Source organism: Taurulus bubalis (assembly GCF_910589615.1).
Source record: "Taurulus bubalis genome assembly, chromosome: 7".
Lineage (NCBI taxonomy): Eukaryota > Metazoa > Chordata > Actinopteri > Perciformes > Cottidae > Taurulus > Taurulus bubalis.
The window spans coordinates 4,117,663-4,136,178 of record NC_136595.1 but is presented as its reverse complement, the minus strand read 5'-3'; the positions used below and the strand labels follow the sequence as shown (position 1 = coordinate 4,136,178).

Sequence of the window (18,516 nt, the reverse complement as noted above, 5' to 3'; positions counted from 1 at the left end):
TGAGTTTAAGGCTCTGAGAGACTGAGGAGAAAAAAAGAACTTCTCATTTCCTCTCCTCTCCTCCTCTCCTCCTCTCCTCCTCTCCTCCTCTCTCCCCTGTCACCATTCAGAGCTGCGTCTCCTCACACAGCGGCTCCACAGTAATTAAGATTGTCCTGCGATTCAAGAGAAGAGGAGCAAGAACGGCGAGCGAGTAAAGAGTAAAGAAAGCAAAAACAATGAAGGAGTTGTTGGGTTTTTCTTTTTTTTTTAAGTGTGGGAGACCCCGGGGGTGGGGTGAAGGGGGGTGATGGAGGGAGGGAGGGAGGGAGGGGGGGAGGTTTTTTACCAATTAGCTCGGTCACCGGGGCCCACGTTCCCAGACACTTGCGCGGCTTAATCAAGTGGAGCTTTTGTCTCGTCTCTGAAAACACTTTTCTGCTTTAAGTGCGTGAATGAGACGGAGGGCCCCCGCCAGGGGCCGCCTGCGGAGGAGTCGGACGCACCGATCACACACCGCTAACGAGCTGGCGACCCGGGCGAACACACACACACACACACACACACACACACACAGAGGCAACAGCAGCTCACAAAAGGTGTGGAATCCATTACTGAGGGACAGGACACAACATCACACTGTCTGCTTTGTAACGGCACGTCACAGCACAGACGAGCTTTCTACTTCAGACTGAGAAAAGACTCCAGTTGTCCAGTTGCATTGTGGGAAACGTAGGATCCAGTATTTGGGGGAATTTGACCGATACTACAGTGATAGTCTGAATATCTTGGATGGATCAATCTGTAGATTCTTTTATCCATCAATCCGTCCAGCCATCCATCCATCCGTTCTTTTATGAACACATCCATCCATCCCTCCATTCTTTTATTCTTCCATTCATCCTTTTATCCATCCATTCTTTTATCAACCCATCCATGCATCTATTCTTTTATCCATCCATCCATTATTTTATCGATCCATTCATCCCTTTTATCCATTCATCCATCCAACCATTATTTTATTCACCCATCCATTCTTTTATCCATCCATCAATTCATTCTTTTATCCATCATCCATTATTTTATCCACTTATTCATTTATCCATTCTTTTATCTGTCCATCCATTCTTTTATCCATCCATCCATCTATCTATTCTTTTATCCATCCATCCATTCTTTTATCCATCCATTCTTTTATCTTTTATGGATGGATATCCATTTATTGATACCGAGTCCTGGATTGGGTTCTTGGTTTGAGTCCTTGAACAAACGTGTTCATGGAGTGACTCTTGTTGGCCGGACCGGGACTAGACCCGAGGTCCAGACTGACGTCGGTCTCTAAAGCAGAGGAAGGTAACTTCAGATAGCTGAGCCAATATCACTTTCAATAAGTGTGTAAGAGAGATTTTCGGGTAATGTTTAAGTAACTTCTTTCACAGCCATTGCTAGTTGCACGGCCTGTTTATTTACGGTATTTTGATTGACTCCACGAAGACCCGCCCTGCTCTGCCTCTGATTGGCTGGTACTTGTTGTCTTCTTCACAGAATATGTTAAGTTTATTGCTGATGAAGAAGACTGGTGGAGCGTTGGAAAGGTTAATGATTTCAATGTGGATGTTTTCTCATAAATAATTACAATGTCCTGATTATGGGGAGACATTTTTCTCAAAAACTGCGCATGTTACCTATATAAATGTTTAAAAATGATTACATTTTGATTTGGTTTCATAATTTAACATGATGTTCTCGCACTTCCTATAAAAAAGCTTGTCAACCTGCTCTACCAGGGTCCCTTCGTGGTCTAGGATGTTTTAAAGCCCCTTTTGGCTTTTGATGAAGTGAATAATCACCCCGACTTAAAAAAAGCATCTAAATGCTAAAGAATGTCTTTGTTTTCTTTGGCCTTCCTACTGCTAGGACAGCAGTTTGACTAAATAAACGGTTTTGAGTTGGTATCGGAGGAATTCTGTCAAAGTAGAGCAGCTTAAAAAGTGCACAGAGCTCAGTTAGATGAATAGATCTGCAGCGCACACACACACACACACACACACACACACACACACACACACACACACACACACGTGTTACGTTTTGAATTATGATTTCTAGAAGTTTTTCCCTTCCTTCCCGACCGCAGCAGCAGCGGCTCCGTGGGGATAAACAGCGAGGGCTGCCAGCGCCTTGTGGCTTGGCACGACGAGCCGCCACAGCCTCATTATCCCCGCTCTCGCTTTTATTCACCACAGCCGCCACCAACCAACCAACCAACCAACCAACCGCCGAGCCCATCGGCTCGCAGACGGAGCGACCGAGGGCAGCGCTGGAGAGGAACAGTTCAATAATTCAGTTATCAGCTCCCCAACCTCCACCTCCGCTAATCCTTCACTTGTCAATAATTAAAAATGAACATCTGACGGTGTCGACTGTGCTCGCAGATATACACACACGCACACACACACGCGCACACACACACACAGAAAACAACAAAAACAAAAGAAAAGGCGTCCTGGTTCCACAGAATGAGCTCTTTGTGTGCTTCACCTCCTGGACTCGGGCCAAAGAGTCGGACAGTTTTTCCTCAAATATGCAAAGACCCCCTCCCTCTCTCTCTCTCTCCCTCTCTCTCTCTCGTACATAACTATCCTCCTCTTCTCCTTCATGATCTCAGCTTCACCCGTCGGGTCCCTCCACCTACGCGAGGAGGTCGACTTTCTGCTCAGATCTCGTCCCAAAGTGAGTTCGCCTGAAAGAAGCAATCTTCTATGTCCGGAGGTGAAAACAAAGATATATTGTAATCGTTTCTTTGTGTTTGGGTGCGCGAGGCTATCTGGTTGTTCGGGTCTCACACAGAGCTCCACCTCCTCCTCCTCTCCTGCCAAGTCGTTCTCCCGAAAAAAAGGAAAAAAACTGCTGAATATTCACAGTGTAATTAATCAAGTGATCATTCTAATCAGATTCTAACTAATGAGCCACTTTTGTTAAAGACAAAAGGACTCATCTTCCTTATCACGCATCCGTCACATCTCCTCCAGAAGCCAGATGTCACACTTGTTTTAAAATACATTAAAGAACATTTAGGCATTTACTATGGGGGGTGGGGAACGTCTTGTTTTGGCTTATAATGCTAAAAAGTTATATACAAAACGTGTTCTGATTGAGCTACTTTAAAGAACGGAATTGTCCGATGATTCATAATTTGTCGACCGAAATAACATGAAACAAGCTCACCTGTGAACGATGGGATACGCTTCAGAAAGTGAAGCACTTTGAATTGCCTTGTTGTTGAAATGTGCTCTTTAAATAAACTTGCCTTATTCACGATAGTTCGGATACACTGACCACCAGGGGGCGCCATGGCGTCAGAGGAGACGTCTTTGACTTTTGTTTAACGCTAACGGACTAAACCTCCGACCAATCAACACAGCGCTCGGAACGATCTCGCTAAAACTAGAAAAAGATCATAAGAACAACAGCAACATGGCGTCATCGCTCCGACCTTCTTCTTCTTCTTCTTCTTCTTCTTCTTCTTCTTCTTCTTCTTCTTCTTCTATTTTTCAGCAGCCATACGGCGTCTCTCCTTCTACCATCTGTGGAGACTTTCCCTGCAGACACTCGCAGCTGTCCTGGTTCATGTCGGTGTTCGCTTCACACAGCAGCAACACACAATGGGAGTGTGTGTGTGTGTGTGTGTGTGTGTGTGTGTGAGAGAGAGAGAGGGTTTGTGGGGTTTTTGGCACACAACTCAAACTAAGCCTTTCAAGATGGACGGACGGACAGATGCACGCACGGATTCAGGAAGAAGGAATCTGAAGTGTCTCCTGTACAGAGGTCAGAAGAGGTCAGGAAGTCGAAAGCCGCTTTTCTTTCACTGCGACTTTGAGACTTTTAGAGCCGCCTGAGAGTATACAACAAAAACTACAAACAGGTTCACTCCGCAGTACTTATACAGAGGAACTTACGTGATTTACTGTTGATATTAAAAACAGAATCTGTGCAGATGGCCTGACTCGTCGTCTCTAACTTGTCCTACAACGCACTGAGAGTACACAGCCGTATTAATGTGTAAAACTGCTGTAATGACCCTTTAACCGCTCTGTTAAATATTAAAGCTTCATTTTACTGCTGGGTCTGAGTTGACTCTTCATTTAATTACATTAAAGGATCGCATCTTTGTCCAGTTTTTTTCTGCTTCCATGCGACACAGAAATGAAAAATCACAGCTTGATTTATTTTCTTCTTTTTTTCTGTTTTGTCTCAGAAGCTTCAGCGCGAACGAAAAAAACACATCGAGCAGGAGCCAGACACCATTTTGTTGGCACGGCTGGCTCACGCAGTCTGGCCTGCTGTGGGGTTCTGGTGAGGGTCTGTAAGGACCCCCGTCATCAGGGTGGTGAGGGTCTGTAAGGACCCCCGTCATCAGGGTGGTGAGGGGGAGCTACACGGAGCCAGCACAACTCATACGGCTACATTCCTGCAGGACGCTCTCTGCAAAAAAAGACGGTCAGGACCCTCAGATGACTCTGTGTGTGTGTGTGTGTGTGTGTGTGTGTGTGTGTGTGTGTGTGTGTGTGTGTGTGGTCAGAGATCCGTGGAGGAAGAGGAGGAGTAAGAAGATGCAAAGGAAGAGGAAAGGAGGGAAACAGAAAAAGAAAGAAAAAAGAAACAGTGATGAAGAAAAAATAAGAAATGAAATCAGAAAATACGGGCTGTAAGAAGTGGGGAAACTTTGGAGATAGGAGAACCAAAAAAAGATTGATAGAGGTGTAAAGAAAAAATCTCAGTTTGTTCTCCTCCACTCCTCTTCCTCCCTTCTGCTTCTCCTCTTTCACTCATTTATTTTTACCCCCCATTAACGGGCAATGAGGCAGAATTAATGGTCTTCACCAATCCACCACTGAGATCTGACCTTCAGGTCTGATCGGGTCTGATAGGGCCCTGTTGTAATGCAGCAGTGATCACGCCGCATCATCATCATCATCATCATCATCATCATCATCATCATCATCGTCATCACAAGAGAATAAATCGTGTGTTGAAGCAGCATGGCTGCTGGTGTATTTGTGGAGCACCAACATGCTGCTCCCTCTGTTCTGTACTGTCCTCCAGTCTCTTTCTTATTTTGAAAAAACATATTTATACAGGATGGGTCCGATCGCGGCCCCGTGAAGACCTTTGTAGTCTTGGTCACACAGTCCAGGAGAACAAAACCATGTTTATTTCTATGAAAGTTCAGATTCCGACGCCATAACTCACCACAGAGGCACAGTGTGTGTGTGTGTGTGTGAGTGTGTGTGTGAGTGTGTATGTGTTTGGAGAGTGTGTGTGTCATGTTTACTTGTGTTGTGTTCGGGATCAGTCGGCTCTGGCAGCCTTCTTCAGCGTCGCTGCGAGAGCAGAAATATGTTCCAAGCTGGAATATTTGCAGTGGGGAAATCCTCCGAGAGCTCGGCGTTGACAATACACTCTAAACCGGATTACCTGACTTCTCCACGCCGTACGCAGAGGGATCAGCTGATATCTGCCTCGCTCTGAACTGCTCCTTCATTTCACCCAAAACCCTCTACTTCTTCTGAATCTTTACACTAAAGTGAGGTTTATTTTATCTGTAAGTCAACACACTTCAACACACAATCTATATTATATTTATTATATTATTTGATTATGATCAAACGGATAAAGACACTTATTTGAAACTTGCATTTTTACGTTTGAGCCATTAAGACGTCAATATCAGTTTGTTGGTTTTGCTCGTTTTCTTTGACCCGTTGAGGAGCATTCAGCGATTCAACTGAGCTTCTTTTTTTTTACCAAAAGCAGCACGTTGTTGTTGCTTCTTAACTTTAGTAGTTCGCTTTGTTTCTTCTTCTGTGTTTTCTATCTGTGGTCGACCTGCTGACAGAGCACCGACCATGTGTTCCTGAATGAGCCCCAAAGCTCATTGACCGTGAATGCTACAGTGTGTGTGTGTGTGTGTGTGTGTGGTAGGTCGCTGGGTGTTCCCGTGGTCACAGTGTGCACCACAACACAAGTACAGGAACCACAACACAAGTATGTGGGCTTTTTTTTTTACGCCGCGCTTCGCTTTAAACGATTCCACATGCCGACGGCTGGCGCAGCGGCGGGAGAAGAGGAAGAAACATAAAGCGACAGTACGAGGAACACACACTCGCACACAAGTTGCTACCTTTGCTTGTTCTTCCTCAGACCCTCAACGTTTTTCGTTTTCTCTGTTACTGCTTCATCTGCTTAAAAAAAACAAAGACATTTAAAGCCACAACAAAACTGTCCACGGACAGTTATTATTTCTGCGACTTCAGACATTGTAAGATCTTAATAACAAATCGTCCTCAAAAAAAAAAAGCCTGCAACGTTTGTGCTGAATGATTTTTTACGTTACATCACTTTTACACATCTCCGTCCCGCTCGCGCTGAGCCTCAGCTGCACCGACAGTTTCAAAGAGGTTTTGCTTCACTACATTTAACGGATTTATGGAGCTGCAAATTAAAAGCTGCCATTTCCATATTTAGCCATTTTTCGTTGGCTTGCTTCTGTTGCAACTTTCCTTTTCTTTGACTTTTCACTTTTCTGCACGTGGCGATGCCCAGCCCTCCGCTGCACAGTCTCCACTTCATAATAAATCTTTTGACTTTCTGACGTATTCTTTATGGAAGGAGCTCCTGAGCCTCCAGCTCGGGGAAACAGCAGCAAGTAAAAGCAGTGAGTCCGGCTGCATTTCTGGCTACGACACTAATTGGTTTAATGTCGGGACCATTTCTTTCTGCTCCTTCATGGAAATGCTTATTTGGTATTGCAAGAATTTCAAAATAAAGCTCAGATAGTCTGAACTTGTTGTAAATTGACGGACACGTCAATGCTGGAGGAGCAGATGTTAAACCAGAGGTTTGTGTGTTTACATGAGTGTGTGGAGGCCACGCAAATCAGTTCAGGGGTCGGCTGGTCGGAGCTACAGCAACGAGTTCAGAGACGAAGCTCCAAATCTCTTTAAGAGCTAAGGAGGACGGAGGGAAGTGGGTCAGACGTCTTTACACACACACACACACACACACACACACACACACACACACACACACGTTGACGCACGCTTGCTGTTTGCGTAGTATTAGCCCTGCAGGTCGTGTAAGGTGGACTGAAAACCTTCATATTCTGTAGGTTGGACCCTGGTTAGCTCACCGACACGTGATATCCTCCAGTTGTCTGCCGGAGAAGCTCTCTTCAGGGACCCGTGAGGTGAGATGAGGTCACAGAAACACTTCCACGTCCAAATGATATTGAGTTAAGTTTATTCAAACCTAATAAATGATCATTTAAATATTACTTTTTTTATTTTAGTTTCCATCAAACACTGGTGTTAGTACTTTGTTATATACTTTGTATTTTAATTGTTGTTGTATTTTATTTTTTTATTTTATTTGAATTCATTGAATTCTTACTCGTATTGCTACTGTGTTCTATTTTGCAATGCTGTCAGTATTATTCATTTTAAACAATTGAACACATTATTTAACATTTAAAATAATTGTTATTCTGTTGTTCATTTATGTTTATATATTTGTATTCTGTTCTTCTTTGCTATTCTTCTTTTGTAATCTTGAATTAAATAATAAAGTTCTATCTTATTTGATCTGATTATACTTTATACCTCTACTTGAGGACATACTTTACTGAATTTTCACTCATTTGAATTTGAGTGATGGCTGTAAGTACTATATTATTATATTTAGTCGCTTTTGATATAACAATAAAGCTATGTTATAAAATAAAGTTTATTCTGGCCTTGCCTGGAAGAGAGCCAACGCAGCTCCAGAGACTGGTTAGTTAGCTAGTTAGTTAGCTAGCTAGCTAGCTAGCTAGCTAGTTAGCTAGTTAGCTAGTCAGCTAGTTACCGTGTCCTTATCCAGCGCTGCTAGTAGTGAGGTGCTCGCCACCGGCCCGCTGTTTGGCTCCTTTTCTGTAACCAGTGTAGCATTAACGCAGGTGGAATCAGCAGCTAGCTCACTTTAGCTAGCTTTAGCTAGCTGCTGATTCCACCATGCTTTAATGCTACTACACTGGTTACAGAAAATGAGCCGAACAAAGTTGTCACTCATCTGGTGATGCCAATGTGTTTTCCTGTGATAAGAGTGTGTATATGAAGCATCACAGTGTTACATTTTATGTATTTACTCTGTCTCTCTCTAGCCTGCTAAGCCTATTTTAGTCGCTACCGCAAAACATATAACATAATATATAGAATATCTGCAGATTAATACTATGGTAAAAAACAAAGCAGCTGCAGGAAGAAAGAAAGAAAAGAAAAAGGTATCAAAGACTTCGAGGAGTTTCTTTAAGAGAAGATCATTGGTTCCACTCCCTCTCTCCAAAAGTCTTCCTCCTCTCAAGCTGAATGCTAAATCATCTCGCTCCGCTCGTTTAAAGTTTAAAAAAAATATAATTCTGCGTCTGAAGGAAGACGTCATCGGACTGAAACCACCTCTGTGAAGTGATCCGCCGCAAAGCCACTGACTTTAATGCAAAACTCATTCTATCAAACTTTTATGATTCCATCTCTCTAATTATCTTTAATTGACTTTACTGCGCACATAAATATTATCTCGTCCGTAATAAACGTTAACGTCTTTATGTCCGGCTGTGGTGGTTCTTAATCACGAGGCGCAGAGGGGACCAAGTGCCGCCGTCGACCCTTTCCCACTTTTTGTTCCAGAGCGAGGGGCCGCACGCCGCCAACCAGCCAACCCTGGCCACGCCCCCCTGTGTGTGTGTTGTTAATGAGGGGGGTATCCTAGAGGTTAAATGGCCTGATGATAGGGGTCACGGCCTCCACGCTGTGACCTCCGACCTCTCGACACGTGCTGAGCGTTCCTGCGGTGGTGACACCCGCTGCTGCTGCTGCCGTGGGTGAGCTCGTAAATCGGTTAGGGGTGGGGGAGGAGGGGTGACCTTTGACCCACCTAACTTGTTCCTGAGATCACACACACACACACAGCAACTGCTCAGACATATGAATGGAGGGCTGCTGTGTGTGTGTGTGTGTGTGTGTGTGTGTGTGTGTGTGTGTGTGTGTGTGTGTGTGTGTGTGTGTGTGCGTGTGTGTGTTCATGGTTGGCTGTAGTGCATGGTGAGTGTGTGTTCATTTGAAAAGCTCCACCTGTTAAGACAGCCAGCAGCTACTTCCTGTTTGGCTGTTTGCTAAATTTCCAGCTGGACAAGTGCAGGGCCGGATAGTCAGATCAGATTTTAAACATCCATTCAAACAACACCATTACGATCCACTTCCACACCTAGATCAAATACGCACACAGGAATTATATATATATATATATATATTATAGTCAGAAAAGGTCTTAAAATACTTTTTTTTAAAGGTGATGTGGAAACTCAAACCACAGAATGATGTTTTACTTAATCAATGAGTTAAACTGTTTACCGACTTAAAGAACTTTACCTTTTCAACCAAACGACCACCTTTTCGTCTCGAAATGACCAAGTATGGTGGGGTTGGACCCCAGAGACCAGGGTTCACATCCTGCCTGGATGTGCACACTAAAAACACCTTGTAGGACAAGAAACAGTGTGAGAGGCGGGACAAGTCAGAGTCCAGACGCCAAGATATTAGAAAAGAATTGTCCGAAGACGAGACTTCAGCCAACAGAGAAGAAGAGGAACACAAACCAAACTCAACGCAACACCAAGCTGAAACCAACTTCAGCCTTCACGTCTTTTCAGGTTTTACGTCCCGCTGCTGAACACCCACAGGATTAAATAATAAATGGTTGGTGGTGCGCTGCGGTTTCCGCTGGCAACACCGTTGGTCCTCAGCCCCCCCTTCCACCCGAGCGGTGTGGGGATGAATTTAATTACCAACTCTTTGGCGTCCTGACAGGCCACGCCCCCGGTCCTGCCGGCCCTTGAGGTCGGTCCGAGCTTCACGGGGCCTTTTAATCAACGCCGCCGCTCCAGAAGAGCTCCGCTGCCCTATATAAGAGGCAGGAGGAAACACGATCCTCCTCTGCCCGGACCAGGGGGGAGGAAGAGAGGAGGGGTCTTCCTCTCAAGAAACTAAGTCCTGAACACTCAAAAGGCTTTAACATTCTGGAGGCGAATACAAAAGCTAAATTTAGCAAAAGACAAAATCCAAAACCAACAAATTCTCAAGACTTGCCACCACAAATGCTCTGTGACAAGCAGCCAAACCCCAGTTTATTCAAACGCAAACCTCACTCAGGGTTTCTCACTCCGTGCCAACATCCAGAGCTTTTCCCGACTGAGTGTCCACCTCCGAATAAAACCGCAAACACGGCGACTACAGCAGCGACTGTTTTTTTTCTCTTCCTTTTGGACTGAAGGGAGCTCAGTGTGAACATGCACACAGCTGATCGCTGACCGCACAGTGAAAACACACATGGGGGGAGAATGGGAGCAGTCTTTGGGCTCAAGGCTGTGAGAGGGGAAGGGTTGGAATTAGGGTTCAGGGGACGGAGATCTTTCCAGAACACAAACGAGTGTTGGTGACTGCCGACGGTTTTACTTCCATTAAAAATGTCCCCATGAATGTCTTCTTCAAAACATATCTTTTAGATTTTCTTTTCCCAGTTTTTGAACCCCACCAAAAAGGTTCAAATCAACCGGTTTCCGGGAGAACGCGACAAACAAGAAAAGGAACGTACAGGAACGTAGGCAGTTTAAAGCCTTCTAGTCCACTTTTGCTTTCTAGTCTAGTCACTCAACCTGCTGATGGCCATGGGATGGGATTGAAAGGTACAGAAACAGCTGCTAAATGGACCTTTAGGTGGATTAATTCCAACGTCCAACTTTAAAATTCAATAAAAAGGAAATTGACTTCATAAAATAGTTGAAACTGTTGTATTTTTATTGCAACTAGGTGGAAATATTCAGATTTTCTGTCAGTAAATACAACTTTGGGGACTCGATTACAGACTGAAAAAGTATCCGTTTTCCCGGTGAAGGAATCTGATAGTGGATCTTGTGGATTATTTTACACCGACACCATCCTCCTTTTTTTTTTTTAAGAAAACTCCAAAAGCCCCAAACAAACATAGAACGAGCTCCGTGCCAAGCACTTACAGCGTCTGCCAAAAGCCTCCTCTGCACGCTCGCTGCTGCACGCACAAATACTCAGAGCAGCCAAATTATTTTCCCGTGGAATCAGTGGGAAATCAGGGAAAACGTGCTGAGCAATCACTCCGGAGATAATTGTGTTGTTGTTTTGTTGTTGTTGTTTTTTTAAACCTGGATGGTGTGCCAGCTTCACCCAGAAAACACAGCGACCTGCTGGCGCTCCCAGGGGCTCCCAGGGGCCCCGGCGGGGCGACGGGGTTCTGGCACAGACCTTTTTCTTTTTTCCCTCAGACTTCTGCTTTACTGACCGCTGATGACATTACGCCTGTCTGCAGCTGATAACGGAGACGGAGGAGCGGCTCGTCGGGAGAGGGAGCCGGCTTTTTCATCCCCAAACTGCCAGATAAACAAGTGTCATCGACACACTGATGAGTGCGTCTGAACCCAAGGAAAAACAAAACTGATCTGGAGAATTCAACTCGTTTTTCAGTGGAAACTTTTTCAGGTACTTTTCAAGACGTTGAAACAAGGATGTAGAAGAATTTCTGGAGATTTGGAGATCTAGAGATCCCAACGTCAAGAAGGAACTTTGATACTCAAGACAAATAAAATAGATTTTTATATCTCTATCTGTTCCCAAAATAATCTTTAAAATGGAAAAGACAATAATACCCGATGACTTTCAAATCCATCCTAGAGAACAAACTGACGTTCGCCGCTCTGTGAAACGATTAAGCTGCTTGACCTACGTTAAAATATATCTGCTTGGACCGCTAGCTAACGTTACCCTGACGACGTAAATAGATGAAGTGACAGACTTGTGGACGGATTACAAGCCACAATCTAACTGGCAATTAGACAGCAATTAGGGCTCTTTCTAACGCTCTGGATGTCCCGTAAACAAATATCACAACCAGTTGAGTTCCAGAGTATCAGTGCTATTTGTTTTAAGGTAAGAAGAAGAAAGCCACAGCAAACAGGACGGTGGAGCGTCAGATGTTGCGAAGAATAGACGAAGAGCTGCAGCCTCAGCAGCTCAGCGACACATCACACATCTCACACACACAAAGAAGAAGAAGAAGAAGAAGAGGACTTACCTGCGTGCACAAAGTAGGCCAGGTAGAGATCCAGCTCCTTGACGGAAACTCCAATGTGATGCGGCTGCACGCACAGGGTGGGGTTCGAACACTGCGGAGACTTGACCAGCCTCTCCCCGTCAGTGCTTTCAAGGGGAATCCCTTTGAATAAAATCACCATGACCAGGTCCAGCCTCCACACTTTGTCCGCCTGGCGCAGGCAGTCGATCCGCCTCATCTTGCCCTTCTGGTCGGGGTTGGACAGCACGCAGCACGGCGGCTTCTTCCCCGTCACCGTCAGCACAAAGTCCTCCCGGAACTCGGGCCGGATGTCCTTGCGCAGCTTGGCCAGGAGGCGCGACGCCCACTTCTGCTTGACCTCGGGCTTCTCGCCGAGCAGCTCGTCCTTGACGGCGCGCTCCTCCTCCTTGGACATGCGCTTCTCGTGCTTCTTGAAGTACTTCCTCTTGCGGGCCTGCAGGTTGAACCATGTGTAGGCGAAGGCCCGGACGTGGGGAAGCAGGGCTTCGATGAAAGGATGGAATTCATCCTGAGGGACGGAGAGGAGAGTTGTGGTGAGGCGGGGAGGGAGCAACATGGGGGTGCAACAGTTTTTCAAGTAGATTTAGGAAAGGAAATCATCTTACTCCTGTTAAAAAGACTTATTCAGCCAAACCATAGACTGTACATAATAAGTGGACGTGGTCATCGCGACGTCACCCGTTGGTTTGTCTGATGTTTTGAAGCCTTGAGTTCGGCGATTTTGCGTTCGCCATCTTGGGTTACGACCGTCGGCAATGTTTTGTTTTTTTTGGCAACCGCTGAACTGAAGCTACCATATTTACAATGCTGAGGAGACGTGGAGACGCCGCGTACGGCTTTGGTGGCAATGACGACCTATCAATCACAGTAGCCCCGCCCTAAAGCATCCTTTGCGTTATGATCTATTTGACTCTAAATCATCATTTTGTCAGTTTGAACAAAGTTTGGCTGCACAGTAGAGTTTAAAAAATAGTAGTCAAAAGTAAAACTGGACATACAGTCATTACTAACTCTTGTAAAGTGTAGATAGATCAAGATGATTTTTTTTCGTACACATTTCTGCACTGCAGAGAAATGCCTGAAGAACTTTGACTGCTTCTAGATCCGCGGGAGAAGAACAGTAAGGAGAGAAGAGGGTGAGAGGGAAAGAAAGATTTTAAAAAAGAAGCAAGATAAGATGGAAATAGGAAAGAAAGTGTAAAGTATAAACGGAAGGATAAAAAAGGAAGCAAGGAAAGACAGAACGCAAAAGAAAATAAGAGTAGAGGACACAGAGGGATGTAGAGAGAAGAGGAAACCAAAGGAAGGAAAGAAGAAATGATGAAAAAAAGAAAAGACTTCGAAAGGCAGGAAGGAAAGGAGGAGTAGAGAAGAAGAAGTATCAAATAATGAGAAGAAAGGGAGAGAAGAGGAATGACACAAATAAGGAAAGTAGGAAAGGAAGGAAGGAAGGAAAGAAGAAGCAAGGAAGGAAAGAAGAAGCAAGGAAGGAAGGAAAAAGAGAAGAAATGAGAAAAGAAGAGATACAGACAGGCAGGAAGGAAGGGGGAGCCGAGAAGAAGAAGTAGAAAACACAGATGACACATTAAAGGAAACGAGGAAAGGGAGGAAAAAAGAACAGGAACAAAGAAGGAGAGTAAGCAAGTAAAGAAGAAGGACGGAAGGAAACGCATGAAGAAAGGAAGAGAGGAAACAATGACGGAGGGAAGGAGAGAAGGAAAGAAGATATAGCAGAGAGCCTCTCCCCGAGACGCTTCACTGTCAGTTCAGCCTCTTTCTTGGCTCCCAGGCAGGAATGTGGGTCTTTGGGGGTCTTTGGGGGTCTGTGTGGGGGCCCGCCGGCCCCGAACAAATACAGCAACGGACCAGAGTCACACAAACCAAACAGCCGAGCATCGGGCCAGCGGCAGCAGAGCGGGGGGGGGGCTCCACCGCAAAAAAACGCAAACACTGGTCGCACCGCGTGGAGGATTACAGCCGTATTAAAGGTGCATTATGGGGCTTTTGGGCCGACGAGGGCTGTGCAGTTATTACTAGGTGGGAATGTGGTTAGACGGCATGTCGTGGATTAGACCCAATTTGGGGTTGGTTACACCTGCTTTCCCCTCCCCCGTCTCCTCCTCCCCAAAACCACCACAAAACCAGGCTTATCCCGAGCAGGAAATGAACACATTAGGCTGAAAGAGAAAAGTGTCACAACACGCAGACGGGAGGCTGAATGAAGCGCAGACGAGAGGAACAGAAACAAACACATCCACAGAGCTTAAAAAGGGGCTCTGGGGGGAGGAGTCAGAGGCGGGGACGTGAGCGAGGAGAAGAGCTTCCTGTTCAAATATTATTACAGCTTGTCGAGGCGATTCCAAAAAAAAAAGAAGAAGAAGAAGCACAAAGTCTCCTTAAAAGCCGTGCTGCGAAAACCCAAAATATTGAACGTTACCGTCTGCCACATCACAACTGAAACTATTTGAAATGAGTCTCAAATCTGGTCTGGGGAGCAGGTTTTTACTGAAAACGAGGACACGGTGATCGATTCCTCGGTTTGAGATATTTTTACGCATTCCAACAACAAAAAACAGTAAAATGTTGTTCAGCAGCCGTACAACACTGTCTCAAGCAAGTAAAACTACCATCTCACTGAAAGAATGAAGGAACAAGCTCATGTATTATGGTGCTATGACCTTTGACAGTCAGAAATTTAGAAATAATCTACAAATTAGACTTTGGGGTTCCCTACGGATTTAATACGAGTTTTGGGCCGATTCAAACTCCACTACAGACCATGTGACCGTTGGCCCCCATCCATTTCCCTTTGATAAAAAACGAGCTCGAGCAGAATTCATATTCAGCGGAAGTCGAGCTCCAAGTCTCTGAAAGTGATTTTTATAAGATATTTAAATGAGTGGAAATAAATGGAAACCATTAGCTGCAAAATCAAGATGGCTGTTTATGTAATTCGTTGCTGCGCAGGTAACATTAGTGGATGAGATTTGGCAGTGGCCCTATAATATATTATTTTTGTTTTGTCTTCGTTTTTTTTTTTTAATGGTTGTCTACGGCAACAAAGCCGACTGTGAAGAAAAGGAGAAGCCAAACACAGACGGACAGAAAACATCTTCATGGAACATTTCTTATTTGGATAAAAAACCCTCTGAGGGTTGCTGAGCAGGACGGGGCGGAGGGGGGAGGAGACGAGGAGGGAGGAGGCAGGGAGGCTGGAGGCCCCCCTGCCTCCTCCCTCCTCCTGAGCCACGTATTGAAAGAAAAAAACTCTTTACTATTCATAGATCAAAGACGCTCACACACATCTTGATATGTGCAAATGCCTCCGACTGCGGTGGCATGTGGATATTATGAGCTGAGCTGAGCACACACACACACACACACACACACACACACACACACACACACACACACACACTGCCTATCAAGTCACTTATGAGTCTCTTAAAATGTAAAGATACAGACAATAACACTCTTGAAACAAGTGGATTTGGTTTGGAAAGGTTGAAATATTTGTTCCACTTCTCTCGATAAGGACCGAAACTAGTTTGTATCAAGAAGAATTTGAGTTGGGTTTTATGAGAAATAAACTACTTCCAAGAAATGGGTTCCTGCTTTTCTAACAACTTGAAATATTCCCTCTGAACAGGCAGATTTAATTTGTTCCTCCTTTTTTTTTCTTTGAACATTTCAACGTCTTTTCAACATAAATCAACTTCTTTCAACACTTCGCTACCGACGCACACATCTGGAAGTAAAACGTTGCTCCCTTAATGTAAGAAAACCAAGAAGTGATGGACTCAATACAGACAGGAGTGACCTGATAAGGAGTTGTTCACAATTTAACAACTGGCGAGTTAAATATCATATATAATATATAGCACATAAGTTGGGAGCTAACGGGAAAAGGTGCCGTTATTTAAATCCGACTCAAACCAACAGACGCGTCTCTCTGGAGCCGCTCACTTCCTGTCTGCTCAAACAAACAGGAGGAAACAGTGCATTTGTTGGGGACTATTTTCGGCGGCGGATTAATCCATATTTTGCCGCTCTAGTGAGTTATTAGTGATAGCGGAACGGTGTGTGTGTTCATGGTGATGAAGGAGCACTGCTGTGTTTTCAATGGAGGTCAACGGCACAGAGAGAGGAGCGGCGCTCCGGTCACCGTTGGTTTGAGTCTGAACTTTCACACATTTTGATGATCTTTTTAAAAACAACCTCTCAGATTCAACTCCAGGTTCTGGTTTAGATTTGTTCTTTTGTTCGGGGGGAGTTTCTTGTTCAGCTGTGCTGTCAGAAAATCTCCGTGTCAAATCTTCCTCCGTCAGATTTAAACCTCCAGCTCGGAGCTCTCCCACTAAAGAGGAAACTATATCTACAGGCTGTGCGTTAGAGCGCCAGCTGCATCGGTTCTCTTCATTTATATATATAAATATATAACGTTGTTCACCCTCCCTTGTCAGGGGGTCTGAATACAGCACATTGTTTCTTCTTGGAGACGGTCCAGGCGAACGTTTTTTGTCTCCCAAAGCGCCTCCAGCCGCTCTGCAGCCAAACCTGCTAGCCCTCTTTCTCTCCGAGCTCGGAGACTCTCACTCCAGGACGGGCTGGGAACGCCGCCTGCTTTTTTCTGTTGTTGTTTGCGGTTTCCCTGAGACGTGTTTCTGTTTGTGCGCGGCCTCGGGGCAGTTATTAGGACGACGAGCGGCTGCCGGACGGATGATGTGCTCAGCCTCCACACACACACACACACACACACACACACACACATTCCACAGTGGGTCTGCAGCTCGCCGGCTCTGGATGTTCACTGCAGCCACATACCAACATTCCTCGCAACCCAGTGCAGCGTTTCAGCTTCCTGAGCCGCTCACACACGCCGCCACCGCCGCCGCTTCACACTCCCAAACCAAATCCCACTTAACGAGTCACTTGGTCTCATATTCAGCATTAAAAAACGCGCTTTTCAGCCGGCGGGGTGAGATAATCCCTCTTGTTGTCAGCCTCCCCTCCGCTCAGGAATCCTATCTGAAATGTGTGAATAATCCCGATTCTGCATCTGTGTCAAGAAGAATACGGATATGATTTATATGGAAACATGAGATGGTGTCAAGATAGTGGCTGGGTTTGTTAGGGCTGGTTTAAGGAAAAATAGAAATGTTTCTTAACCGGTTTTCGTTCACGATATTTTTGCACTTTTTCTAATTTCTGACCTAAAAAAAGAAAATGTGACCTTTTTTGGTTTGTTAATGAATCTGGTTGTCTGTGCAGTTGCTGTTCTTTCAGGAATAAGAAAAAAAACAAATAAAACAGAATCAAAAGAATTATTAATAAAATGAGATTTGTAATAGAAATGTGAGATTATTTCAAAATAAATATTTAACATTTGATCCATCGTCACAAGCCTCAGATTTGACCGTAAAACTCTTTCTGGAGTGATAATCAGAAGTTCTGTCTTCAAATGAAGACAGAACAAAGATGTCTGCAGAAAAAATCAAGGAAATGACGCTTTGAAGGAGCGAAATATTGATTGATATGCGTTGGAAACAAAAGTTTTCTCAACCCACGGGCGTTTTTCGGCTTGTTTGAAAGACTTTTCAGCTTCTGTAAGAGTTTGTGTGTTTCCCCCTCAGCTCCGCATTTCTTCATGAACAAGTCATTTCTTTTCACATCTGGCCTGCGAACCCCACACACAAAAAACGTGTTTCTGTTTTTCCAAACAAGCACAAACTCTGCCAGTTGGTGTGAGATAATCTCTCTCCCTCGCCCTCCCGTGCACTTTTCTCTCATTTCTGGAATTTATTTCCACTCTGAAAATTCGTCTGCGGTACGACGTTTAAGTTCATAACGAAACCAAAAAAAAAGAAAGCGGGTGAAAGGCGTCTCATCTCGTCCGACAGCTGGTGTTCTGGAGGAGCGTCGGTGAATGAGGAGGCCGTCTGGCTCAAAACGTGGCGACGAGGGTTTTTGAAGCGGACGCGGTTCTTTCTCCATCTCTTTCAGGACTCTCGTCCTTTCTTTTCGCCCTCGGAGGAAATCTGCGTTTGTAAACCTGCAAACAGGGGGGAGGCTGGGAGCCGGTGTGCACGCTCACCCCCCTCACCCCCTTCACCCCCCACTCCGCACCTTGTGACAGATGTAATGGGCTCCGGAACAACAGGCCTGTGACAACAACGGCCCTGAATAACAGTCATTTAAAGGGGAGGGGGAGCAATAATGGTAATCCTCCCGGCCGCCCCGTCTATTGACACCCACACCGGCACACTGGGGGAATTATCGGCGCCCTCAGCGGCGAGGCCTCGACCACACAGACGCACGTCC

General features: G+C 45.2%; 1 protein-coding gene across 1 annotated transcript in view; it reads right to left on the bottom strand.

Annotated features, from left to right (window-relative positions):
• Window positions 1–18,516, bottom strand: part of nfia (nuclear factor I/A) — a gene marked incomplete at both ends in the record, with an annotated part of 149,503 nt that overhangs the window by 84,906 nt on the left and 46,081 nt on the right. Inside the window, one exon of the mRNA XM_079221482.1 lies at window positions 12,175–12,703. Coding sequence (XP_079077608.1) covers window positions 12,175–12,703 — 529 coding nt within the window. The remainder of the gene's footprint in view (window positions 1–12,174; window positions 12,704–18,516) is intronic.